The sequence below is a fragment of the Anopheles coustani genome, chromosome 2 (genome assembly GCF_943734705.1).
Source record: "Anopheles coustani chromosome 2, idAnoCousDA_361_x.2, whole genome shotgun sequence".
NCBI lineage: Eukaryota > Metazoa > Arthropoda > Insecta > Diptera > Culicidae > Anopheles > Anopheles coustani.
Window position 1 is genome coordinate 74842961 of NC_071289.1, and position 27480 is coordinate 74870440.

At 43.5% G+C, this 27480-nt stretch overlaps 4 protein-coding genes across 5 annotated transcripts; 3 read left to right on the forward strand and 1 right to left on the reverse strand.

Moving 5' to 3' along the window:
- Positions 1-1026: 1026 nt before the first annotated feature.
- Positions 1027-4046, forward strand: LOC131266312 (ubiquitin-conjugating enzyme E2-22 kDa). Its single transcript, XM_058268770.1, has 4 exons — positions 1027-1208; positions 1598-1793; positions 2773-2925; positions 3005-4046. Exons 2-4 carry the CDS (start codon positions 1731-1733, stop codon positions 3386-3388), a joined length of 600 nt encoding a protein of 199 aa, XP_058124753.1. The 5' UTR covers positions 1027-1208; positions 1598-1730; the 3' UTR covers positions 3389-4046.
- A 334-nt stretch (positions 4047-4380) lies between these two features.
- LOC131265011 (SANT and BTB domain regulator of class switch recombination) lies at positions 4381-7035 on the reverse strand. The gene is made up of 3 exons (XM_058267273.1): positions 6242-7035; positions 5233-6160; positions 4381-5061 (listed from the first exon to the last, which is right to left on the reverse strand). Exons 1-3 carry the CDS (start codon positions 7033-7035, stop codon positions 4381-4383), a joined length of 2403 nt encoding a protein of 800 aa, XP_058123256.1.
- A 445-nt stretch (positions 7036-7480) lies between these two features.
- LOC131262693 (small ribosomal subunit protein eS17) lies at positions 7481-8579 on the forward strand. The gene is made up of 3 exons (XM_058264752.1): positions 7481-7568; positions 7950-8101; positions 8186-8579. The coding sequence occupies exons 1-3, from the start codon at positions 7566-7568 to the stop codon at positions 8424-8426; spliced, it is 396 nt and encodes a 131-aa protein (XP_058120735.1). The 5' UTR covers positions 7481-7565; the 3' UTR covers positions 8427-8579.
- An 815-nt stretch (positions 8580-9394) lies between these two features.
- LOC131262243 (microtubule-associated protein RP/EB family member 1) lies at positions 9395-27400 on the forward strand. Of its 2 annotated transcripts, none has more exons than XM_058264206.1 (6): positions 9395-9529; positions 20101-20396; positions 22222-22471; positions 24751-24973; positions 25055-25124; positions 25225-27400. In XM_058264206.1, exons 2-6 carry the CDS (start codon positions 20130-20132, stop codon positions 25273-25275), a joined length of 861 nt encoding a protein of 286 aa, XP_058120189.1. In that variant the 5' UTR covers positions 9395-9529; positions 20101-20129; the 3' UTR covers positions 25276-27400. The 2 variants fall into 2 exon arrangements, with proteins under 2 accessions (XP_058120189.1, XP_058120190.1); XM_058264207.1 differs by having other exon boundaries at positions 24760-24973.
- The last annotated feature ends 80 nt before the right edge of the window (positions 27401-27480 follow it).

Below are 27480 nucleotides of genomic sequence, written 5' to 3' on the forward strand. Positions count from 1 at the left end.
GGGTATTACAATTGGGAGCGCGGAAACGATACACTTCTCGACACTGCCCCATACAAAAGGTAAACAACACTTTGAAAAAAGCGAAAAAATGGCTGGCCGTCTCGACGATCCAAAACGACGCCACCTACGTGTCGAGACGATGCGCGGAAACGAAACGACGCGGCTAGCCATTTTTTCGCTTTTTTCAAAGGTGTTGTTTACCTTTTGTATGGGACCGCGACGAGAAATCTGACAGTTCGTATCGTTTCCGCGCTCCCAATTAAAATACCCTCAATAATCCAGTTGCTTATTGGATAATAGTACTGCTTTTTTCTAATAAGACATTTGCTTATAAGAACAGTGGCCATAGTATTGGTGTTAGATCCCAGAACTATGTCTATCTCATTTTTTTGTTTACTTCCTTCTCAGCACAGACAGTTCACAACGCGGTCGATGCACAATGGGCTCTGTTAAAAACCATTTTTCCACAAGGGTTATTTACATGTTTCCGCACGTGTTTTTGTATGTTATTCAAGAGTCCGAACTTAAGCGATTTATGGATGATAAAATCTTTGTCAACAAATTTCTTGCGAAAACCAATGATGGGATTCGTAAATGGGAGTAAGATAGAGTAAGCTTAAAGGTCTTTTAGATGTGAGATAATATAAAAAAAAGATGCACATGCAAGGGTTATAGTGCAATTGTTACACCGCTTTAACATTAGCTGAGTTTTTTTAATTTTAATAAAAATACTCCATGCAATGCCAAAAGCCGCATATATGACCACCGTGAGCAGGTAAAGAGCGACAATCATCTTGCAATGTCATTCCCAAGGAGTCAAACCTATCAGGTAATGGCATAATATTTTTGTGTTTCACTACTTCTTTTGAATGTGCATGAAACTGCGCTTTGTAGGAAGAAAAGAGGATAAATTTTACAGTCTAGTAAAATATTCAGCGACCATTGGTAAAAAAGTGTCCAACTTCTCTGGGGCTCTGAAGAAGTTTGTTCTAAATGAAAACACCTTCTTTACAACTGCTTGATAGCGACACAGCAGCAGCCGATGGTAGCATAAGCACTAGCGTGAGGATTTCTAGAGAGAAGGAACTAAAGAACGGCCTCCCGTATGACGATGTTGGAACAACCGAATTTCTGCTGTTGATATTTCTCACTTGAGTTACCATAACTGTACACACGCAGTATCAATTCCGGACCAAAGGAAGCACCGGGTAGGTAAAGAAATAATGCACATCATCTTCTTGGAGCAAACAACGTCAAACGAAGAACCGAATGATGTGCAGAATTTGCAAACATGTTTATAGAGCCCAACATAATTCGCCGAATAGAGTAATGTAGTAAACATTAGTTCAATGATTTTGCTGTAGAAACGGCAAGCATAACATAGCCGCATCAACGTAGAGAAAGTGTTTATATGACAAAGGCTAGCCACCTACAGTGTTGCGTACAGGTCGTCAAACAGTGCATAAATAATAATGGTGTGTTTGTGTTTATTCGCAAAGGCAATATTCTAGGCTGGCGAAGCCGAGCATGTCTTTCGCGGTGCAGCTACCTCAATCCCGATGAAAACGTTCTTTTCCGTTCCTCGATTACTTTGCAGATAAACATCGGCAGTACGAAATCAACAATTGTTTATAGAGTTCAATTTTTATAAATTATACACCACCCGTCAATACACAAGTACTTACTAAAAGGACTACTTTTGCGTTACTCGAAACACCTCACCAAGAAATATGGCGAACATGGCAGTATCCCGCATTAAGCGAGAGTTCAAAGAGGTCCTCAAAAGTGAAGAGGTAAGTCATATGAGTTTAAGATAGCGATTCGAAAAAGTGGTCGTCTATCATTCAGATATAGGTAGAACCTTTTGAGCTGATAAGCAGATTGCATAATATTTTCGACTACAAAAAACTGCAAAAATGTTTTTAAAATAGCAACGCGCTCATCAAAGAACATTAGCACCGATTTGAAGTTGCATTATACTCCTTACGTTCAATTGTGAATTGTACAAAAAAATCCCCGTCCCATTGCACATACCTTCGGCACCTTGTCTTGCCTTCGGCTTCTGAACACTCTTCTTGCTCATTGCGTCGCGTCCCTGTTCAATGTTCACACTTTGCTTAAATTGCAACACTACAGCTTTCAAGTTTACAGATTAAAATGTAGTGCAATTTCCTCTTTGACCACTTGTGTGGAAGCCTTCGAACGTAGCTGCGGATGACGAACGATGCCTGCTTCTCGTGGATCGACACTATCACCGATTCTATCATCCCTCATGCACAGACCCGGCAACGACCCAATCAGTGGGGCACATCTTCGTCACCTTGAACCGTTTGATTGTTTTCTAACTCGAGCTGAGTCGTTTAATTACAGTCGCATCTTAACATTTTGAAATTGATCACTATTTTTTATGTATAGAAATCTAGAATTCTATACATTACTCTGCTAGATATGGACTGTTTGCAATCAACAATGACCTTTACAATACCGAACAAACATCCATTTAACTAATCAATTTGGATTTTAGAATACAAATGTGAAATTTAAAAGCAATTAGAACAAACCATCCTTTTAGTGGTTAATACTACACTTCTCGGTATTGATGTGCACATCTTCCGCAGAGGAGCCCTTCCCAGACAAGACATACTATTTTTAGTTTTTTAGAAAAAGTTATGTGTAATTTTTGGATTATAAATTTCCTCTTTATTACTTTGATTGATCTTTACTTGATTTTCATTTTTAATCATTTTTAATAATTTCAATTTTCTTTTTCAGATTGTTCAGTGTTCCATAAAATTAGACATGGTAAACGATAATTTCACGGAACTTCGAGGAGAAATTGCGGGCCCCCCGGATACCCCTTACGAGGGTGGAAAGTTCGTACTAGAAATTAAAGTTCCCGAAACATACCCGTTCAATCCACCGAAGGTGATTTTCAAACCCCCCCACTGATCTGCTCCCCGAACCCGCCGTAAAAATTAACCTATTTTTATGTTCGTCCACAAAGGTGAAATTTATGACCAAGATATGGCATCCAAACATTTCCTCCGTAACTGGTGCGATCTGTCTCGATATACTGAAGGACAACTGGGCGGCGGCGATGACGCTGCGCACCGTCCTACTATCCCTGCAGGCGCTGCTGGCAGCGGCCGAGCCGGACGATCCGCAGGATGCGGTCGTAGCGACACAGTACAAGGACAACCACGAGATGTTCATCCTGACCGCGAAACACTGGACCAACGTGTACGCGGGAGGCCCATTTGCGAATGCGGACTTTGACCAGAAGGTGCAGCGACTGAGAGACATGGGCATCCCGGAGTACGATGCACGGGCCGCCCTGTCGCGCCACAACTGGCACCTAGAGCGGGCCTCAGAGCAACTGTTCAGTTAGTCGAGCGAAGTGCGTGCAGTTCGTACCTGCCCGATATTTAATGTTATCGTTTCCTCTGTTGATGATTATTTAAACCATTTGCCCCGCTCTTGAAAACATTCTTTGCAGACTTTTTAAAATCGATAGCAGAAATTGTGGAGAAAAATGGATTTGATTGAATGACCTTTTTTAAGCTCTATTTGGCATTTGCATCTTAAATTTTTTGCACACACCTACTAATACTGTGTCGTTCTAAAAGAAAAAAATACGGGGGTAGGTTAGCAATAGAGTTCTATTTTATTTATCCAAATCGTCGAACAAACTGTCTATGTCCCATGTAGAGTAAAAGTGTGGCAAGCTTTCTCGAACGATAACCTCACCTCCGCTGTTCTGCACTCCAACAAACACCTACAAAAGACAGTAGAAGTAATTCGAAGTGCAAGCCTACAAAATCAATCACACGAATCCGCGCAGGGTTACGTGCCTTCCGTTAGCATTCGAATAACGGAAGTGGACGAAATGTGTGCATGGGAAAACAGAGAAACCAATCTGGGTGGTCCCGTGCAGCCTCTTCTCCGATGCCGTTCGCTGAAAGTCTATAGAAGTGTAATGTTGATCAAGTTCTGTGAAATAAGATACGAAAGGAAAAAGTGGAAAAATACATTTGATATACACGAAACATGGATTTGGTTTGGTTAGTGATTTTATTTTTACAGTGGAACCTGGTTATTTCTAGTAACTTGATCTAATTTCTTTCTAATTTGTATAAAATAGCCGATTGAAATCAAACAATTTTCTTATTAACTCATCCATTTTTCCAATATTTCTACATCCATTTAAATTGATATATTGCTCATGAAAAAACGTGTTCAAAAAACCCCACAATCAATATACAAAAGTGCTTTTCAAATAACAAACAATAATTTGGGACATAAAAAATATTCTGCGTATCTGATGATCCAGCGTCTAAAAGAGTTTTCTACTTCACTGTAACGCAACTCAATCGGCAGCCATCATTTAGTGCCGTTCGTTTTCGCCTTCAGACTGGCAAGGTTTTTCTGCTTGATCGACTCGCGCCAGTCCAGCTCCAGCTTGATGTAGGTGCCGCCCTGCTGGTACGTCTGGTACTGCAGGTTCTGCTCGCCTCCGGTGCGTTTACCTACCATGGCAATGATTTGCTTCATCGCTCGCTCCTCAAACTCACGCTGGTTGTCTTGGTTGCTCCGAGCGGACATATCACCAGCCCAGTGCCGGCCGTACGATAGCTTCGGCTTGCGCTTGACGTCCTTCTGCTGCTGCTGCTGAAACGACGGTGGACTGCTGTACTCGGACTCCTCGCCGTCCGAGCTGCTGCTCGTGCTGCGGCTCTGGTTGGTACCGGACTTGTCGTACTCGTCCGAATCGGACTCACTCTCCGTGTCCATCAGCGACTGTGACATCTGGCGACTCGAGCGGTGATGGTGGTGGTTCACCATAGCGTCACCGTCCACGTGGAACGTTGGCAGCAGACCCTGGCGGGAACGGTGCGGCAGGATACCGATTCCGTTCCACCACGGTTCGGCGGACGTATTCGGGGGTTTGAATGGCGACGCTTCGTACAGGCATCCACCCTCGGAGGCGTGCAGGGCGAGCTGCAATACCGCACGATCCCGATCCGTGTCCACCTGTACCGTATGTTCTCGAAATTGGCAACCCTAGAAGTAGAACAACAATTATTAAATTTCAATTTTCAAATTTAAAAAAAAATGTTTCAGAGTAAACGGCACTATGACGACCAACGGTTGAGTGACGAATTTCTTTCTAGCAAACGTGTTGCTCGATATCGATTGATATCCCACTAATGGCACTAATGAGCCGGTACTTACCGACGGGCCGGGTAATGTTTCATATCGGTAGGCTTGCTTGCCGCAGCAAGGATACCGACCGGCCGGTCCTGCTACCCGGCCTTCCGCCGCTGGACCAAGGAATTGTGGCTGTTCCGGATGATACTGGCACCACATCATCTGGCTGACCGGAAAATGGGTGTCGCAGATCGAGCAGTAGAGAAAGTGGCAGTGACCCCAGAGGCGCCAGTACACCTTGCGCCAGGAGCGCAACTCTTTGTGCAGGCTCGACACGTAGTTGGTAATGTTCCAGGACGGATCCTTCACATGCGCACTGATCAGCTGGCCCCAGCGGTTGAGGCGAATGTTCTGCGGCAGGCAGTGTATGTACGAGCTGACCGTTTGTGTCAGAAACTTGCCACACTTCAGACACCGGAACATGCCCGCCAGCGTCGCATAGTGTCCCCGCAGGGCCTGTGGTTCAATCTCGCACAGGCTCTGTATGAGTTTGGTCCACAGGCGCGGGGCGATGCGATCCTTCTTGTCCTTCACCAGCTCCAGCTCGAGGTTGGTGAACATGGCCGCCAGCCGCGTGATGATGCTATCGTTCAGGCAGGCCAGATTTGCGGAAGCCTTCACGACTTCGTTAAGTCGAGCGTGGCAGAACGACAGACAATCGAGCAGCAGTGGCTCCATCTGCAGGAAGCTCGCCGAGACCAGTATCGGTATCACGTTCGTGGGATCCAGCGTCGGCCAGTCGTCCTGCGACATCGATTCCTTCTTCACCCACTTCATCAGCCACTCGAATATCTGCAGGTCACAGTGCACCGAGATGTCCATATCTTCCAACCGCTGGCCGGCCGTCACATCGGCGAAGTAGCCCATTTTGGTGATCAGCAGCTTTTGCGGGCAGGAGAAGTCCCTCGACGATCCCTTCACTTCGTCGCAAACGTGGATGATGACTTCGGGCCTCGAAAAAGAAGAAGTTGGTAAAATAAAAGAAGCATGTGAAACGGATGGCGACAAATGTTGCGAAATGCTTTCTGCTTACTCCGCCCGGCTGTCCGGAATAGCAATCTGCGCAATCGAAGACTTCCGACGTACACCCGTCTTTGTGGAGCTGCTCGCGATAAGGAAATTCTGCGATACATCCCCTACGGCGGAAAGGGTAGACTTTTTGCCGCTGCTACCGCTTTGCGTGTCGGGCGTCGAGGCACCACTAGCGGCCGACTTGTTACCACCGGAACATCCAACCCCTACCGAGGTCGCATTTACCGTCTGCACCCCGAGCGGACTGGTGCCATTCATTTTCTGACCCGCGCCGCTCTTGTGATGGTAGCTGGATGCGTTCGATGGGCAGATAAATGGCAATACCGAGTCCAGTATGCCCTCGTTGAGCACCTCGTCCAGCTTTTCGTTCAGTATGCTTTCGAGCCGATTTTTCGGCACCTCCACTACTTCGGGCTTGCTTTTCTGCGATTTTTGCGACACCGCCCGCTTCTTTGGAGTCATTTTCTTGTCCAAAGTGGAGCGCGTACCGGACGACGTAGACGGTCCATCATCCACTTTGGAGTCTTTTTTCCCACCAGCAGCCAACGGTACCGCTTGGCGCGCAGGAGAAATGGTGGAGCTAGTATCGGAGCCCTTCCCTGGCGTTCCGTCGGCGCGGTTTTGCTGGATGCTGTTTACCAGCTCGTTGCGGGCCAATTGGTTGTAATCGAAAGTTGAAGGATTCTTCTTGCTACTGTTGAAGGAATCATTCACTTGACATGTTACGTTAAGAAACTCGAGAAAATCATGCATCGAAATTGCTTCGGTCGTTTCTATTGTAGTGGGTTCCGCCATTTTCTTTCCCTGCTTTCGTTTATATTCCTCGTCGACTGGTTTTCACTTTTCCTCACTGAACAAATTTGGCAATTCAAGCGAAACAAGATAACCGCTGGTTAAAAAGTGCACCGACGACCGAAACGATTGTAATTTTGAAGAGTGAAAATATTATTTACACACCGTCACCCATGGCAACGATGCATACTTCCGGTGAAGGATTTGAATTTTGTTTGTCTGGTTTTGCACCTATATAATTAGCAAGAACTCTTATTGAATAAACTAAATGTTGTAAACTTTGAACTGCAACTATTTTTGATGAGATTGTAATAGAAATATAATAGTAAACTTTCTTGTGAAAACATAAATTTGAGATAATAATTTGAATCTTCCGACACAACCATTAGGCACACAAAACATGAATTCGAATCGGCAATGTTGGTAACAGGATGTTTTGACAGCTGTCATACTGGCATCGGAAGGACGTGACGTCACGAGAGTCTTTTCCACACGTTTTCGTAGTGAACGATAGCCGTGAATTTTAGCACAGAATGGTAAATATACGAAATTATCGGTGAAATTCTCGTTCTGCACGATGATGGCACACTGGAAAGCGGAAACGACTATCAGCGCTGATGAATGCTAGTGGAAAATGTGATGGCTGGCTGTAAATTCTGGCCGAAATTGTTGTTTTAAGATCATCTTTAGCGGAGCATCGGAAGACGAATGCCCGACAACCATGTTTGACAGCTATACACCGGAGCTTGGCCGATAGTTCGGAATGATGCGAAAGGTTATGTTATGAATGGACAATGCTTTTGATGCGAGTTTACAAGAAAACTATCGTACCCAGTGTGCCGTTTGAAATGCGTTTCGGGAAAGCCGTATTTTAACTGCGAGCCATTGAATGTAATGTTTACCATGCCATTTCACAGGGTCGCGTTCGTACCAAGACGGTCAAGAAGGCCTCTAAGGTCATCATCGAGAAGTACTATACTCGCTTGACGATGGATTTCCACACAAACAAGCGTGTCGTGGAAGAGGTGGCCATCATTCCGACGAAACCGCTGCGTAACAAGATCGCTGGGTAAGTGACAATGCTTGTTTTTCGCGGTGACCCCCCTCCCTCTGCATTCGATTACTAATTCCTATCGCCTCGTCCGTTTTGCAGTTTTGTGACCCATCTGATGAAGCGCCTACGTCATTCGCAAGTGCGTGGTATTTCTATTAAGCTCCAGGAAGAGGAACGCGAGCGTCGCGACAACTACGTGCCGGACGTGTCCGCGCTAGAACAGGACATCATTGAGGTTGATCCGGAGACGAAGGAGATGTTGAAGCATCTGGACTTCAACAACATCGTCGTCCAGCTGACCAACCCGACCGCCCCAGGATACGGCAACCGACGCAACTAGAACTGCATGTGCTAGAAGCTGTATCGTGTAAGGTTACTGTACTGATTGGTTTTTTTTACCGTGCCCGCGCCGTGTGCAGACCATGTGTGTGCTGGAGAACAACCCAGAGAGAAAAAACCAAGAAGAATACAAGGAAGCGTTGTGTTCGTAAAGGAAAAACCATCTTGTGTTCGTTGTGTCCAAGGGAGTGTTGATGAATGATCCCACGATTTGATGACATGTTTGGTGATTTGTGAAGTGGGGATCTGTTGGTTACTGGTACCCAGTCGACCAAAACATTAAAAAGACAACGAATGAGAAAGATTCCGGTTTATTACAAATGAATGGATATTGCTGTTGATCGTTTGTATCACCGATTCAGTTCGATCGCGACTAGAGTTTTCATGTATTGTTATGTCCCTTTTTAACGTAGTCTAAACTAAAACTTGATGATTCTCTTCGCTTCTACCGTTGAATGTTCTATGTCTGAATGAGATTGTCTGGTTGTCTTATTTTTTTAGCTTTTGAACTATGTTTGACGATAAAGTCCTTCTATCTTTGTTGCTGGTCAACATCATAAAAATGAGAAAGAAACTAATAATAACTATTTCCTTTCAGTTTGGCTCGCAATATAATCGATTTAAACTTTATTACGCTTTTTCTGCTTTATGTTTCGATTATATTTTCGACTATAATTATAGGTACATTTTTAAAGGTATACCGCAGGAATAATTCCAACATTCATTTGTTGTAAAACAAATTGCATGCACGTATTTACTCGTACGAATTTGATAAAACGTCCATATTTATTACATCTGATTATTTGAACATTAGTGTCAAATGTCAATGACAGGTTCTACATGAGACTACCTGCAAATGTGAGTAGCCTTGGTATATAGCGAAATGTTTGACACACCTCGGATATCCTCTCATCTCACTTCTCATTCCACGAGAAACGGTCGTCAAACTCTCCAAACGTCGTTCGATCAGTCTTTGAATTGAACTCGGTTGAATCGGACGCCTTTCACGACGCTAGTGGCGAGAGATTGTGAATTGTTTCACCAGAGTGTATAGAGTGTTTATTTTCCACCAAACATACTGCGGTTGAGCTGAATTTCGATTAGGTTAGTTTTATTCCTTTTGTATTTCACCTATTAGTCATGCATTTCCTTTCGCCGCATCCCTCGGTAGAGTGTGATAATGTGGCGATGTGTGTCGGAACGTTTTCTTCCACACGCAGAGTTGGCGTTGGAATGTGTGCTCGGTAGCGATGCAGCATACTTTGAATGTAGTTTTTAAGGCATTTTCGGTGACGCTATCATATTCCGTGTAACCCCAGCTTGCGCATTGAATCGAGCTCTGGTATTTTCATATTCAACAATCATGGTAATCATGGCGTATTCGGAAAAATATCTCCGGCTGTAAAACGGACCCCGCTGAGTCAAGCGAAGAAACTTGCGGCTATATCTCTGCAAATGTGTGTGCGAGTGAAATAGACGCTCATCCGTGTGCATGTCGTCCACGGGACACATCTCAACTACTGCGGTTGGAGTGAGTGAGCCAAAAGTGAGGAAAGTAACGTACATCCGGATAGAACGAGAAAGCAAGCAGCTTGTAGGGAATGAGTGTGTTGGCAGTCGTGTATGTGCTTCCCAAGGGGAATAGAAGGAATAGAAAGCCAAAAGGGCAAGACAAAGAGAACGACAGGCAAATTCGAAGCGGTGGCGAAGAAGAGTGCGCGAGAAAGCAGCTCAAATGTAGCTCCGTGTGAATTGGGTGGAATGGTGAAGAGTGGAGTAGATTGACTCGCCCAGTGTCTGGACATCTCTGCTCGGTCAGCTTCCGTGCGTGTTTTTTAATGCGGTTTTTATACTAAACACGTTATTTCCTGCCTACTTTTCATGCAGTGTTTAAACACTTTTAGAAGTTTTACTACTTTGGTAGGATTTTAATTATAATCCCCGGCGTTGAAGAAAATTTGCACCGAAAGACTGTTGGTGGTGGTGCGGCGTAATCGTTTTCATTTTGCGTACGTATGGCATTTCCGCGCGCCCATCTTTGATCGCTGGTGTTGGTTAAGCTGTCGCGGGTTTGTCTAGTTAGTCGATTTTCTTCACACCTCGCTCGCCTGGGAGAAAGTTTTCTTGGCTCTGCCCCACTGTCCTGGGATATCTTGTAGCAACGTTCATGTCAAAAATGTTACACATTTTTGCAAACAGATAATGTAGATCTTTCTCGTTCGATGCACGATACCGGCAGTTGGACAGGGAACACACGACTTCTGGATGATTCTGCTCATGCCATCTGCGTTTGCAAGCAATAACACAACGGGTCGGGGCCTGCAGTTGCCGGTGCCGGTTGCGGTATTCAATCGCCGGTTCGATTATGATTCATCATTACGAGCATGCACGAGCATTATTTGGTTGGTTTGTGAGGTGATGAGATCGCGTACTTGAAACGGGGCTTTGGGCCTAGGGGGGCTGTGTCGGAAATAAAATTTTACTGTTTGCCTACGTGTGTGGTTGTGACGGAGATCCCTTTTGAGCAGCCCCATGGGTGCATAGGTATGCGTGCAACAAATGCCCAATCGCATCTGGTTTCGCTAGTGTTGTACCATATCGTCGAAGAAACACGTCTCGTCATTGAGGTCTTCTATTTTCTGAAGAATGGAAATGGCAAGATTTAGAATGATGGGCTAAGACTTGTAAAACTTTTCATCAAATTCAAGAGAAGCTGACGCCGCACTCCATTCATCAGCAATGCTAAATTGGTGATACAGTCGACAATCGAAGTAAACATTGCTTGTTGCTAGCCATGTTTTTCTTCTGGAATGGACGTCTTACCTTTTCACTGCAGATACAATTGTTCCTTAAAACAGTTTTCCAATGCTCGCACAATTCAACGTGAAAATCATCCCAGCTCGAAGGTTCACTGACCTCCCGAGATTTTAAGAAATGCGCAACGTCTCAACACACGTTCCCATCGTGTGCAACTTCTCAACCTACCATCTTTCTAACGGGCGGACGGAAATTGTTCTCGTGCACCTGCCGCTCGCCTGAAACCGTTGCCAAAAACTTTTTCTTTTATTTTCTCCGTAGCGTACCGTCTTCCCGGCGCCACCTCACCATTATCGATTGCCATATTTGTATGGCCAATTCCACTGGGGCGAAACTGTGGTCAAGTTCAATGCGTCCTCCGCTGCGGTTGAGATATCATGAATTCGCCGTAATGTGTTAACTCAACACTGCAGCGACTGCGTCTTCTTTCGGCGAGATGCAAGCCACATTTGGCCATCATTAACGCTCGTCCGTTAATGAGTAGTATTTGCCCGAACCCTTTCTAACCCAAGCGGTGGAACGTGTATTGCAATTAACCCTGGAAGGAATGATTGGCTCTTGGAGGTAAACGCAATTGTATTTTTGTTTTCTCTTTGTAGCGAACGGAACCTCATTCTGCTCCTATTCTATTCTTAGCGGTACATGTGTTTTTGCCACCGATATGTTGGCGCACCCCACCTTTCGAGAGCCTACGGGAGTGAAAAAAAGTTTGGTTCGCCACACGGAAAATCGATTTTTCACTCAAATCTAAACCCGAAAAACGTCCGTTTTGCTTTTTCCATCAAACAAACTCAGCAGGCGCGCATCATTATCCCAATCCAATCGACACGCAACTTCCTGATTGATCGATTCCGTTCGTCCGACGATCGTAATTGATTCATCGAGTAAAAGGAAAGCGCACAGCAGATGTAAAACAACCGGCTGATCGCCCAGGTTCCAAACACCCAATGCCAGTCGAAGGGGAGATTCGAATCAAATCAAACCCAACTGTAGAGTGCGTTCCAATAATTGGAAGATTTAAACGAACCAACGGAGGGACCATCGTTTTTTGTTACCAAAGTAGGTTTTTCAAATTTCTTAAAAGTTGGTCCGGCTCTTTTTGCGTAACTTTAACACCTATGACAATCAGCAACGGCAAAATTAATTGCAATTAATTATTTGTTCGTTTCACCCCCTAATATATCTCATTTGCATTCCAGGACCATCCAGTCTGGAATGTTATAAATTTGTATTGAGGGCGCAGGTTTCACTGTTCCGTTGGCTACTAACATGGATGAACCCCACGATGTCAGTGGGTGGGTACCATTCAAACTCGAATGCCCTGTCCAAATTGCACCGATAAACCGGAAACAGTGAACCGGAACCTGCACCCCAATCAGTGGCGGAAATTCGAAGCAAATTAGAAATGAGATGGTTAAGGGTTTGAAGTAAATAGTGGTGGAATGGAATAAGAATCGATGACCATAATCTCAGACCACGCGAGCACATTATGTCGTCGTCCAATTTGTTTGGATCCCATTGCCATCGTCGGTCTTGTGGATAATCGTGCAAAATGGGTCGAACGTCCATAATCCACATCGTGCCTTGGCATGCGTATTCGCGCGCTGTCATGCGGCAACAGGCCCGTTTACCGTTCGTACGTCCCATGTTTGTTTTGCCGGTCTCGTTTCGGATCCCATACCGAAAAATAAGCCTCATAAGTGTGTGGGGTGCATCCAGAATGGAAAACCCAGCACAAACAAGCACACACATACTTCCCACATAACCAACCTGATTGTTACGGACATCTGCATTCCATTTCACCGAACCTTTCCAAATTATCCACAGGGCAACGGTAACCGTTCTTTGCCATCGAAGCCCTTCCATCGTCCCAAACGTGAACGACCGATCCAGTTCTGGAAGTCTTTCTGGGGTTTCCCAGATGGGAGCGAGTAATGATCCGAAGAAGGTTCCGGTTTAAATTTAGACCCTCCACGAAAGAGGGAGAACCCCCTGCCACACAGTTGTTGATAGGACGGTACGGTATATTTTCCTAGTCTATTATGTCACATGCATATTTTGCGCCCGCAGATTTGAAAAAAGGAAACCTAATGTGCTGTTTGATGAAAGTTTTACTCGTGCTACCGGAGTATCACAACATTTATCGTAACGCTTCGACTTATAGCCCACGATTCCACTGGGTTTCCTCTTGTTGTAGATTTTTTTTTCGATGCCTTGACTACTCGGAAATCGATAGTTTTTCAACATCACATCTGTGTATAACTTTTCTTTTACTAAGTAACACCACAAGGACATTGAGAATGTTTTAATTAGATCCACTCCAGCGCGCCGTGGTGAAGATAGACCCCGGCGAGCTTTTTACAACCCTAAAGTGTCACTTCCGGATGCACCTGTTCGCTGCGGGTTGATTTATTTGCACACTTATACATTTGTAGTGCCAAGACAGCCGGAGAGTTCCACAATGGTTCAAGTGTAGAAAGTTCGGACGCGAAAGTACTTTTATTTCGCCCAATCTGTAGGTGTAGAGTTAAAATTCGCGTACGATTTGGAAATCGACACTTACCAAACAAGTACCGCCGGAGGTTTTGAGGCTTGTTTTGGGAGTGTTTTCTTTCTTAGTCATGCTTTCTTCACCCCAAACAGATGGCCGACACGAGTTTTGGGCTCTTCGGGTCTTGTCTCGTGTTTGCGGCTACCGTTCAGAGATGTACGGAGGGTGATAAAGTTTGACCCAATTGGTTTTCCGTCCCGTAAATTATCCACAACCCGACGAATCCCACCTATGTTGGGCTCACATCATCATAATCATCATCAGCGTTCCGTCAGCAATCGATTTCTAGGGTACTTTTTTCGAAATTTCAATATCGGATAAGTTGAGCAAACGGTGCTGTACGAAATCACGTTGAAAAAGGCACAGTAAACTCGGGCTCGGAAGTAGATGAGCCGATAAGTAAGCACCACGTCTTCGTCGCCAAGCCTCTTGGTGGATGTTTGCGAGCAATAAAATCGCACACCGGTAAGACGAGCCGGAACAGTGCGGATTTTCTTCTTCCCCCCTTTTCCCCTCACCAACCCGGTCCGAGTATCCCAATGAGCGACTGTTGGACGAGCCACTGAAATGCCGTATGGATTTTTGCAAATGAACTTCCCTCCGTCCGGGGGTGATACTGGGTGGAGGAATCGCGTTGAGTTGCATTTAGGTCAAACGGAACGAGCAAAAGTGGTTACCGCCACATGCTCCACAATGTTTCGGTGTGAAAGACTGTTAAAATGGATCACAAAAAAAAAACAACATCCAGGCGGACGATCATGAATCATCGCCCATCGGTCGTTGTACTTTTGGGTGGAAATTGCATGTTCGACTTGACCACTACAGTACTTGCGTGGGAGTTTTTTTTTAGTAATGAATGGAGCACACGCTACAAGTATAAGTTAGATCTACAAACAATATGTAGTGTAGAGTAAAAGACGTGTACTATCCCCCCATCTTTTGGTTTGATTTAGAATATCATATTTTAAACTCCATTTTGACGCTTACTGAATTCTCTCATACCAATTTCACTTTCTACTGTATATCGTCTCCGCAGTAATATATGCCATCAGGCATTCTCCTTTCAAAACGGATTCTCTACGCTTCCAATTCACCTTCGGCTTCGACGAAGGCAACCTGAACGATTTACACTCCGTCACAGGTGGTACGAGTCCCGCGGCGAGCTGTTTTGCTTAAGTCTGTACGTAAATTTACCGACCGCGTCACCCGTCGACGTCGACGGCACGTGTGTGGGATGGTGCTTTGAATGGAGGCGCCTCCGGATCCTGCCCTGAAGAAAACCGGTAACATCAAGCCTTAACTTTGAGGGGGTGCCGATGTCGTCAACGGCGATGGCGGCCTCCTCCTTCGAAGTGTCCGGTGCGGTTTCGGTCGGCAAACACCTACATGCATTCGATTGCACATGAATATGCATAGATCCCTTGGCTTTCAAATGATGAAGCTTTGACACAGTTTGCGGATTCGTTTCGATGCGAGTTTTAAGAAAGTTTACCGCAGTAGTATATCTAGAAGAATCCCATCCTAAAACATAACGTGTACATGCCTTTATAAAGTTTCGTTCATATCATTTTATAAAAAATTGTGGATATGTTCGATGAAATACCATTGCACATGGTATATACAGTACACTGGCCTGGTTATCAGGCAAAGATAAGACCTTAGAATATACCCTCCACCCTACTAGGGGTGCAAGAAACTGATTCATTCGGATGAGTCATGCAAAAAAAAAAAATATCCCTGCACCAAGTTTATGGACAGTAGTGATGCAAGTTGCTGCACTAATTATGACCATTTGCGGTGTGGCGTTCGGTTTTCTTTGGAACCGGTTCGATAACCACCAGAAAGATATTTTTACCTCAGGGAGGTTTGAAGCGGGAGTGTGGGAGGAAAATTGATAGATTTCTCAGCCAAACGAAACCAGACGGTGCGATGTTTAATTAATGACTGAACACTGCCTATCATCCATCTCCGGGGTATTTTTATTTATTGGAATGTGTTCCATATTGAAATCCAAAAGCCATGCTCTAGTATTCCCAAATGTTTGGTGTTCCATTTTCCAGCAGATGGAAGTAGTTTTCCTCTTTCATCACTGCAGAATTCTTACGAAAGTTTCGTGCTTTCTCATGCAAAAAAGGAAGGACTGTCCAATTTTTTCCGGGCCTGCAATCGGTTCAATATGATTCACTATTCTGTAGGAGTTGCAGCCTCGCTCCCAAATGTGTAGGCCTACACGGCCACCACGGAAAAGTCGTAAGGGTTTCGTATTATTTTGCACTCCCTGTTCAGCACTGCGTAACAGCATTTAGTCGCGCCATCGATCAGAGCGTAGGAACGAGCCCTTCCTTCCGACTGCGGGGAGTGTCAGTTCTCTTCTTTTTTTTAGATAGTTAGTAGTTTCCGGTTCACTTGCGTTAGATGGTGCAGTTTGGGGGCCGCTTATGTTCGGCGACACGATGCTGTACCCACCATATATCGTCGGCCTACACTACGTACGAAACGCATCACTCCAAAACTGCTGTTGATGTGTTCATCATCGTCATGTCTTGATATTTCACAACATATTATTTTATAATACTGAACTCATAAACAATTTTGCCACATTCAATGTTACATGACACATCGAGCTGACGACAAGTTGGTTGTTCTTTTCGTTACCATTTTACTTTTGTATACGAACATGAATTTGATCTTTCATGATCTTCATAACTTTAGGAATATTTATTTTTACTTCCAGGGGAAGTTATTTAATATTAAATGGTCGACACACTCTGTTCTCTGGATTTCGCACAACTAGCATCTGTAGTAAAGCTAATGAGTTAATTTTACTCCATCTTTCCCCACGCGGCTTCGCCGATGGCAGGGAATTTTATTTATAAATTAGCACACGCAGCAAGGCATTGCATACCGGCAAAGGAAACAGCGTGTACCCATGAGAGAAACACGTGCTTTTCGCACATTTTCGCACCATCATTTGGCTTTGGTAGACGTGATTTACCCGAACAAATCGTTTTGTGAATCAGTCACGACGGTTTTTTGCTTCTTTTCTTCATGCTGGCTGTAATCAAGATCTTCAAGCTATTAACACTTTTGCATGTTTATCGCTTGATCTTCTTTTGACTAGTATCGGGAATTTGTGTGTGCTCATTTGTTTCTTAAAACTGGGTACCTCATGTATTGTAAAATTCGCTTCAAAAATTAATCGATTCCATTAAAGAACACAAATCTTATTACATCCGAGAATAAATCGACATTCTCAGGGGATGCGATTATGTCGTCGTCTAGCAAAAGTGGCAATCAAGTTTCATAATTTGCGGCGCCATCTGGCCCCCACTCCTCCATCCCGTTTACCTTGCTTGGCCGCAGTGGAATGTCAAACAACATACCGAGAGTTATGCGAAGGTTTCACTTACCATAGAAGTAAGAAACCCCTCATGAGCTATCTCGTTTACGTTTCTTGTTCACCTGCGCAAGCCAAGTGGTGGCTCGTGGGAACTTAAACGCAGTTGACAGAATGCACACTTACTCCTTTCCGATCCGGTTGGCTTGTGCCGTCCGCCATGGAAATGTAATCGATGTTTGCACAATTTTCACGCCTGATTTGTTGCCCACCGTATCACTTTCCACGCCCGAGCCCCGCGACAGATTCGAGGAGAATGATTTACATCGCCCGCCAGTCGTTTCCTTAATGTGCAAGGCCTAGCGAAACCGTACACGGGGTGCAGCATTTCATTAGCGAATTGTATCATAAATAAACGCAGCAATAGGAGGAAGCATTTGTCGTAAACTTTGCCTTTTCCCGATAATTACACAAATAGCAACGGGTATGCAATTACAATCGATAAGGAAACCACCAAGTGTTACCGACGAAAGAGAAGGGATTGGAAGAGTGACGGTCGGCCGTTTGGTATGTCCCGCGAAAGACAGCATATTCGAAAGTGCATTTAGAGATGATCGATCTGTCGTCGAAAGGCGAAAACGATGACGCAGACGATCGCCTCATGTCAACAGATTTTCTATGTGCATATTCAATGGATCGATCTAGGACAAACAAACAAACACTCCTATCACTTTTCGTTCGTCGATGAAGTGTTTAGGGTTGTCTAAGGTCTGCATCATTTGTGTTTGAAAATATGAAACACTTGAACACATAGGTTTGTATCGCGATTTAGGAAGTAATCACTGCAAATGTGTGCAAAGGAAAGAAGCTTTAGCATATATCAAACATCCAATCAATTCGTTCCATCTCCCCATCTCGACACACCGAAGTTGTTGTTGCTTTAAAAACTTTTACTTTAATTTTGAACCAATTCGTAGAGATGTTTCTTTTCTGTTTGGTATTCATTTCCAATCAATTAGCCTTCTGTCTTGCGTGGTTGTGTTTTGGGCAGCCGGCGAGCGCGGGTGTGCGCCTCTCGAATCTCGGGGAGAAAAGCGTTAAATTACTAGATTTGGAAAGGGAAAACTTCACATGAAGCGAAACATCGCAAGAGAAAGCATCTGGTGTTGTAAATATTTATTTTCAGATATTTTACGGAAGCTCATACTAAGCCGCCATCATCCAGCCTTGATAACCTTTTTAATTAACATTTTAACACTCGGTATGGTTACACATTAAACATGTGTACGGCTTGAGCGATAAGCATTTTTTGCCAAAGAAAAACCAAGAAATCTGGAATTAATGATCACATGGTGGCACTCACAGGATAGTAGTTTTGATCTCTTGTGATTTTGATTTTTTGTTGTTCAACTGTTAGTTCATCGCAAACAATATCTGTTCCGTGGTCTATGGCCTTTCACCTTGTGCGATGTTTAGTAGCTACCTTATCGTTTTTTTATTGTGGAAGTTAACATGGAATAACGTGTGTAGTGTTTGCAAAAGCAAGTCAATAAACGTTACTTGCGAACCATTTTTTCTTGGCATCGGTGAAGACATTGGTATTTAAAATAAATAGTTTGCCAATTCGTTTTATGGATTTTGTTAAAAATAGAGTATACCTCCTAAACTAAATTTGAACAAATTTCTACATTGATAATTTACATATTATTTTCCTGAAATTTTTTCGCATTGAAAGCCATTTCCGTAGCATGTAATATCAGCAATTTACTTGGGAAATGGTAAGGTCATTGCTCACTCTATGTTTATTAAACGTTAAACGTAGCTATTTTTTATGGGCTTTGATATTAAATAAATTGTTCAGTTAGTGTGATTTAAATGTTTGTACACAGGAATATATGGTTAGGAAGGAACTTATGTCTCGTCTCCGAGTTATTGTTATCTGATAAGCTTCATTTTTAAGCCGTGTTTGAAGTAGAGTTCAGATAAGCAATTGTGAGCCATTCGTTCCAATTCGTTATATACAAACTATCAGTCGAAGTGCTTTACTTTTTCCATCACCTATTTTCGCTTCGAAAAAATAAGTTTGCATCATTATCGTCTCTTAGTGCAGACCCTAAGGGTAGTAGCGCTCATTATTTTTAGACCCACCAGCTTCAGCTCTCTACAAACGCACCTCTACGGCACGCGCTCCAACTATTTCGCCGCAAGAACAATTCTAACTGCGTCCGCAGCTTTATTTAAGTCGCGCTGCAATTGCTCTAAATCCGTACGCAACGCATGGGTGCGCAAATCCGCGGATGGGATTGGGCGTACCGAATCCGAAGAGCATCAAGAACATAACGAGAAGAATAGAAGGCGGGGAGCTACTGCAATGGGGGTTGGTTTTCGCCCTTTTTTGCATTAGATTTGCGCCCGCCATTTGCCAAGACAAGAAAAAACGACGGAAAACACAATAAACAAGGGAAAAATGTCAAGAGCATAAGTTGACAAAACACGATGGTACCTGCGCAGGGCTCCGAGGGCTGAATGGGGACGGGGTGGTGAGTTTTTGAAAAACCGGCAATCAGGTTATATGCAATCCCTCTCTCTCTCTGCATCAGTGCATTTTAGCCAGGGTTCGATGATCGTCACCACCGTGTGGTGGAGGTGGAACTTCCTATGGCCCAAGCCGAAGCTGGAGTGCGGATTCAGGCAAAAAACCGTTCAGGAGTGCGATTTCTATTTGCAGTAAAATTTAATGTTGCTCTCGGAAGCGAAATAACAGCTAGAGGCAGACATAAATCTCTTTTTGTTTGAAAGGAAATTGATCATTCCAATTCAGTCACTCGGTGAAGTAGGTTGCCTTTTCACAGTTAGTTTGATGCGTTTACAGTGGTTTGTGCCGCAAATAACTGTTTCAGTTGATTTTCAATCACCGTACGGGATGAATTCTCATGGCTCATGTTTTCTTCATTTCTCATGTCTTTCTAGAACCGCTGAACGCAACACAGCAAAACACGATGGCCGTGAACGTGTACTCGACGAACGTCACGACAGATAACCTGTCCCGCCACGACATGCTGTCGTGGGTGAACGACTGCCTGCGATCGCAGTTCACGAAGATCGAGGAGCTGTGCACCGGGGCCGCCTACTGCCAGTACATGGACATGCTGTTTCCCGGTTCCGTGCCAATGAAGCGTGTCAAATTTCGCACCAACCTCGATCACGAATACATCCAGAACTTTAAAATCCTGCAGGCCGCCTTCAAGAAGATGAACGTCGATAAGGTACGATCGGTGTACGATGTGCGCTTAGTTTCGTTTTAGCTCGGTTTCCGTTGCGGTCCGAATGGGGTGGACATGTCACACCAACTTCCTACGCGGATACGAGACCGAAGGTTTTTTCCAGGAACACCAACCCTATACGGTTAGAACGTTGTCCAGGGGGAGGGGAGTAGAAAGTAGCGAAGCGAAAGTTCTCAAACAGTGCGGTACATCGAAACTGATCGATCGACGAGAGTAGAGGGTGAAAAATAGTTTTCTGCAAACTTGTTCGTTGCTTCGCTGGTTTCCGGTTTTTGGAATCCGCCATCCTTTCTATTTGGCTCATCTCAGTTCCAATCGTTCCTCCTCTTCTTCCCCTCGTTCTCCCACACGCCCGGTGCATACTCCACAGGTCATCCCGGTGGACAAGCTGATCAAGGGTCGTTTTCAGGATAATTTCGAGTTTTTGCAGTGGTTCAAGAAGTTCTTCGACGCCAACTACGACGGCCGGGAGTATGACGCGTTGGAGGCACGCGGCGGCATCATGCTAGGCCAGGGCTTGCCCGGCATACAGAACGAACTGGGCGTCGGCGAGCTGCCACCGGCGACACGAATTCAACGCCGTCCCGTTGCCGCCACCCGTGCGCCGCCTACCGGTACAGTAGCACCAGAAACAACCAAAAAAACATTACAAACCCATTCACATACACACACACACACACACACACAGACATACATATTGTCCAGAAACTTAAATTTCTATCCTCACATCCATCCTATCCGCTGTCATTATACCTCCCACAAACTCCTTATCAAAAAATTCTGCAAAAAAAAAAGAACAAAAACTTCTCTGCTCCAAGATGTTGTTCGATCGAGTTTAGTTACGTTCGCTGGTGGTTCATAGTCTGAACTCATAGTCTCTGCAAAAATGTAGCTGCAACAATGATGTAAACAATTTGTGTGCTGGATTATTATGAGTGCCGTGTGTTTTCCGAAGTGTGCAACACGATATATGGCACTAAACAACTGGGTGTGATTCCTGCACCGATGGTCGGCCAATTCTGTGTAGAACGAATACTGGTAATTGCTAAATCTTTTAAGAAGGCTGTATGTTCATTGTAGTAGCGAGCTCGTAACCCATTCTTTTAGTTTCAACATTTAACTCCGACATTGCATAGCTGAAAACTACGACCAAAAATTTATAAGGTTTTGTCGTAAGCCACGTATTCGTTCAACAGAGGACGGTCGATCAAAAACAAAGGCCTGCATTTACACCGTTGCGGTAGAAAGAGGAAATGATAATTCAACATTCAACTGCATATAAAATATTATCTTTAAGAGTGTTCTTTTACAACAAAAAGTTGATCTTTGAGAGAGTGTAGGTTGCGTACTTGAGGACAGAGGGTAATGCAACTCGAATCAAGTGATAGTTATTATGGTTGTAGATTGAAACGCCATCTCAATGTTTCAGTGTACAAATTCCTTCACAGGTGGCAGACCGGAGAATGATTGTAATGTGTCCCGTCTTTAAAAAAAAGCGCACACGCGTGGTATTAAGTTATTATGTGAAGTATGTATATTGGGTCATCATACTTATGACGAGTGTTCCATCTGAGGTAGTCGCATTTCAATGGATTTTTTTTTGTATTTTCGCACTTTTAATTTTAAGTTTTACTTACCTTGTAACTGAATTTTAACTATATTTACTTTTTTTGCCAGCTTTGTTTTTTTTTTAATTTTTATTTTATTATTGCTTGCTGATACATTCAAACACCGCGTTCGCCTGGTGGCAGTTAGTGTGTACGGTGCGACATCTAATTTAATTTCCTTTTTCTTTCTTCATTTCTAGATCATACCAATCGATAAGCTAATTAAGGGTCGCTTCCAAGATAACTTTGAATTTTTGCAATGGTTCAAAAAGTTCTTCGACGCAAACTATGACGGTAGAGAGTACGATGCTTTACTAGCTCGCGATAACCTACCGATGGGTATGGGCTCCGGTGCTGGTGCACCGAAAGGCAACGGCGTGTCGGCCGTCGTTGCGCCGCGCAAAATGCCCGTCGGCACCAACATGGCTGCTCGTGCTGGAATTAAACCGAGTACGTTATGACCTGTCTTACCAATCCCCCCCCCCATTATACATGGCTCACCCACCGTCCACTAAAAAAAAAGAATATCAAAATAATACTCTTCGGCCACTCTCTTACTACTCACCTATTCTCCTCATTGTTCCCACAATTGATCACTTATCGCTAGCGTGGGGAGCTCTGCTAACTTATCGCAATGTCCGTTGCCTAAATTTAACCCCGATGGAGTAACATGAAAATTAACCTCACTGACTAAGTTTGGGCCAAGTCAACCTAACGCGGTAATGTTCTTTCTCGGTCTGTTGCGTCTGTTCGACTCTTTTAAGACATTGTGAGAGTTAGTAACGCAGTATGTTTTTGTCACCTTTCTTAAGCAACTCTATCGGCATTGGCTTATTGTTTTCCCAACGGTAATGTAGTAGTATGCAATCTAATGCAAACAGTAAAATTAAGAAAAGACTTCGACCAAAGCAACTAACTCCATTCCATTCCAATTCCTGCTGATATTGCCTTTATAGATTGTGTTTACCTAATATATTTTAATGCCGGCAATTTTAAACCAGCCACTGGTATTGCATGAATCGTAACAGTATTACAATGTGCTTAATGTAAGCGAAGGCTGGAAGAGGAATTATTAATAAGGGATGGTACGATATTGTCTAGAATTATGTTTAACGCTAACGCATAGTTTTTCCATCCCGAAAAACTGTTAATTTAACAGAACAGGTTTTTGTTACAATAATTTAATGTGAATCTCATTAATGTCACTTTTTTTAGCAAAACATACGACTACCTTAGTGTATTTCTTGTTTTGCAAAATGCGTAAAACACAAACCTCAGTTTCAATGCCGTTTTAAGTTGGGCTCTTGTGGAAGCTGTACAAAATGTTGCTTGTTTTATTAAGAAAACATTTGGGCACTGTTTTAAAAATTCAAATGAAGCTTCTAAATAGGCACACAAAATACACGCTCAGTTCAGCAACGTAATAACACTTTCGTCATGTTCCTTTTATTATTAAAAACTGATAAGAATCTGGTTATTTCCCGCTTAATATTGCATTGTTTGTTTTTGGCTCTAGTCTTATCGTCAACCTACAAAAAGGGAACATGTCCACAGCGACGTTAAATCGCACGTACTTCAGTGTTGCAAAAGGATACGCATCGCGCGGAACCGTGTGCAGTTTCTTTTTTATCAATTCTGCGTGTATGCCACGCATGATACAACAACCATTTTACTCGGCATCGTTTTCACATTGCAGGTTTTTTTTTAAATTTATATTTTAAACACAACACAACATCACGTTTATGATGAAGATTATTGTTCACATTGGTGATAGTAATAATTGTTTATTTTTTTATTGAATTGTTTATCCTGTTTTCGTTTCAATCAAGCACTTTGGTTTTGTTGGTAGTCGATAAGTAGCTTTAGGAGAAAAAAACATACTTGTACATATATTGGCGAGAATGCCAAATCTGTGGAGGAAATATGCGGATTGCAAAGGGCTTTAGAACTTTTAATAATGTATTTTCACTTGCTCTTGTAAAAATGGCTTAAAAAGCGTTCGAATGTTAAGCAAAACTATTCAATCGTTTTCAAATGGCCCCGGCTTCGTTCCTCTTTCTTTCCCGTTGTGTCGTTTGTTCGTCGATGTGTGCATGGAACCAATGTGGTTCGATAACGGTAACATATTTCGAGCAGCACGAATAGTATGAGTGTACATTTTGTAACATAGTAAAAACACATAAGTTCACATTTGGTTGCTCATTTTTTCATCGGAGGAAATCGTATACGCGCTTTCCTTTATTTCCCGTCTGTCTATCGCATATTGGAGTAGAGTAGTTGTGCAGCTCAAAATAAGTAACACTCTTCCATCCATTATTTCCACACCCGTAGCGGCGCAGTATTATTGATAGAACTTTTTTCTTCCTTTTTATCTTTTTATTTATCGCTTTTCGTATCTGTGTCAATTATCAAACACCTCCCGACGACCCACCTGCATTCCTCCACTGACACTAAACCACTTACGCAACACCTTCCCCCGATGGAATTGTCTCTATTCCACCGCTCGTGGGATAACATTATCTTTTCCCTTAAACCACCATTTACCCTGTATGGTGATTTGGCCAACAAATCCTGCATGATTATGACACCACAATCCAACCACTACTATACACATCATATCGTAAAACAATGGCTAAAACTTTTAACGACTCCCCCACGTACACGGTCGACGATCCTTTCCATCTCCTTCCCTTCCTCCAAAACACACAAACATATCTAACTTTATCCAGTTTCCAAAGTTGCACCCAACCGGCCATTGGTGCAGAGTCCCCCGAGTCGGTTTGGCGGAGGCGGCGTGAACGTGAATACCAGCAAATCGTCCTCGCAGAACAGCGTGACGAACCAGCAGATCGAGGAGCTGACGTCACAGATGACCGAAATGCGGTTAAACTTCGAAGGGCTGGAGAAGGAGCGCGACTTTTACTTTAGCAAACTGCGAGATATCGAAATTCTGTAAGTGCTGTTCGAGAGCTGGTGCTAAGGAGCAATGAAGTACATTTTCTCATTCCATATCATCATACTTTCCCTTTGCAGCTGCCAAGACGATGAGCAAAGCCAGAGTCCGTTCGTGCAAAAGATTCTCGAGATTCTCTATGCGACAGAGGTAAGCCTAAAGGGGAGTCCCAATTTCAACGGCTTAGTATCCTGCTCAGCTTCGGTTGGTTATGTTTTGATTGTGCTTTCTTCACGGTTGACTTTTGCAGGACGGGTTTGCGCCTCCGGATGAAATACCGCCAGAGGAGGAGGAGTACTAAGCCGCAAGCCTCGATGTTGTGTGCATAATCCTGCTGCTGACGCCGCTGCCGTTGTTGTCGCTGCTGTGCGGTAGGAGGATGCTGAAGTCGATCGCTTTCGCTTGAAGAGGATAGTAGGGCGGCAGAGCCCTTTTGTGTCAAGTGATCGTCCCAGATTCGGTAGCACTAGGTGACGAAAATGACGGGAAGATGGAAGAGAGAGAGAGCTACAGCGAACGAAAGGACGTGGAGAATGAGAGAGGTGGAGAGAGCAAGAAGGGAACCGTTTTTTTTTTTTTTTGAAGGAGTGTGGACATCCCAAAGGAAATAGTAAAAGAAACACAACAAACAAAAAATCTATGAAGAAAACGGAACCGCATCAATAAGCAATGAGAAAGGTGAAGTTGGGATTTTTTCTATTATCTCCAAGGGACACTTTTATCACTATAAATTATTAACTTCGCCCAACTTCCCTCGCATTTGCGTGCGATTGAGGAGGCATAACATGAAACATACGCGTTTAAAAACCCAATCCACTGATGGTGGGACGGCTCTTTGCTTTATAATGAAATAAAAATCCTTAAAAGGCCACGGATCAACATGTGACCCGGGTGCAGTCGTCGATCGACGGCTGTTGCAAAGTACACGAGCGAGTGTTTTCGGTACAGCACCCGCTTTTCCGGGCGCATTGGCATATCCTCTTCTCTGTACTTTATCTATAGAAAATGTGGCGCTACTTTGGAAACGATTACTTTTCCCCTAAAATTCCACGCGGCCCAAGAGGCAAATGTGGAACATTTATATTATATATATATGTATTAAAACAAAAAGACTCAGCATAACGACACAGAACAAATTTATAACTCCTTGGGAACATATATTGTGTAACGAACGATGTTGTTGTAACCTCACTGATCGCCTCTCCCTGTTAGGAAGATCGGTACATGTGACGGGCGCTTAGGCTTATGAAGGCGAGAAAAGGGAGTAAACAGTTCAACGGAACAATGGCAAGAAACATGTTTTACGTATTTTACTGAGGACCGATGACGTGTTACGTATTAGTGAGTTTCCTATGCGATACGAGGGAAATTGCAGCGCTCAAACGGTATGAAATTCTTCCTTGACCGCTTCGAACCTGGTTCATATTTGTTCAAGTAAATATATCGCAACGTCTCTCTTTCCGATGTTTTGAATATGCTGAGTAATCTATCGGAATGGGTATGTTCCGATTGGTTCACTTTTATTGTTTACTCATCTGCTTATTTGGCCATGACAAATTACCACATCGATTGTTTAATATGCCCACTAACTCTTTTTCCATTTTTTTATCATGCTAATGTAATACTATCTCCATGCATAACTTTTTTTTACCCTTTCACCATGGCAAGAAGAGATTGGAAAATGTGAGCTACAAGTGCACTATCGAAACAAGAAACAGATTACATATGAACGAACTGTGTATTAAACAAATCTATTAATATTGCATAGATATATTTAGCTCAAATGCTCCTGTTATAGCTAGCAAACAGTGGCACAGTGAAGCAGTGCAACGAAGAAAAAGTGCAGCGGCATGCGAAAAATGACCACATCGGACAAACTGATCGAATTATGATCGTTGAGTGCTGTGTGATCCGATGCATTTTGAAGAATGCCATACGGGGTCGGCACGTACAGGTGGGATGATTTTTGCTAACTTGCGCTGATTGCAAGACGGTGTTTTGATTTTACCTTTTTTATTTATTCATGTGCTATAGTTGGAAAGTTTTTTGTTCTGAATTTTTCTTTACGGTCGCCTCGGGTGTCACGTGTCGCATACAGCGCCCATAAATAGTCACCTAATTTCGAAGAGCTGTTCAGAAAGTATGCATTTAAAATAATGAAGCGATCATAGTATAGCAGTTTTTCATGTTTTGTACTCCTGTCTTTTTCTTTTTCAACGAAGCGACGCCACGTGTGTTGAGTTGTTCTGTACTAAAGATTGTCCATTTATACAAAGAAAATCGTCTTATCGTATTATCGTGAACATAATTTCCTATGCAAATGATGTAAATCCTCGAATCATGTTAGCTATAAAAGTCATAACGTTTTCTTTCTAAAGTATCTTCACTTTTGTTTTGTTCGAATATAGGAAATGCTAAACAGATAATGAACAGGTGTATTGCATTGGGATGTTTTCGGTTAATAAAAATGATGACAACCAAGGAAATTATCCTAAATGGTAGAAAG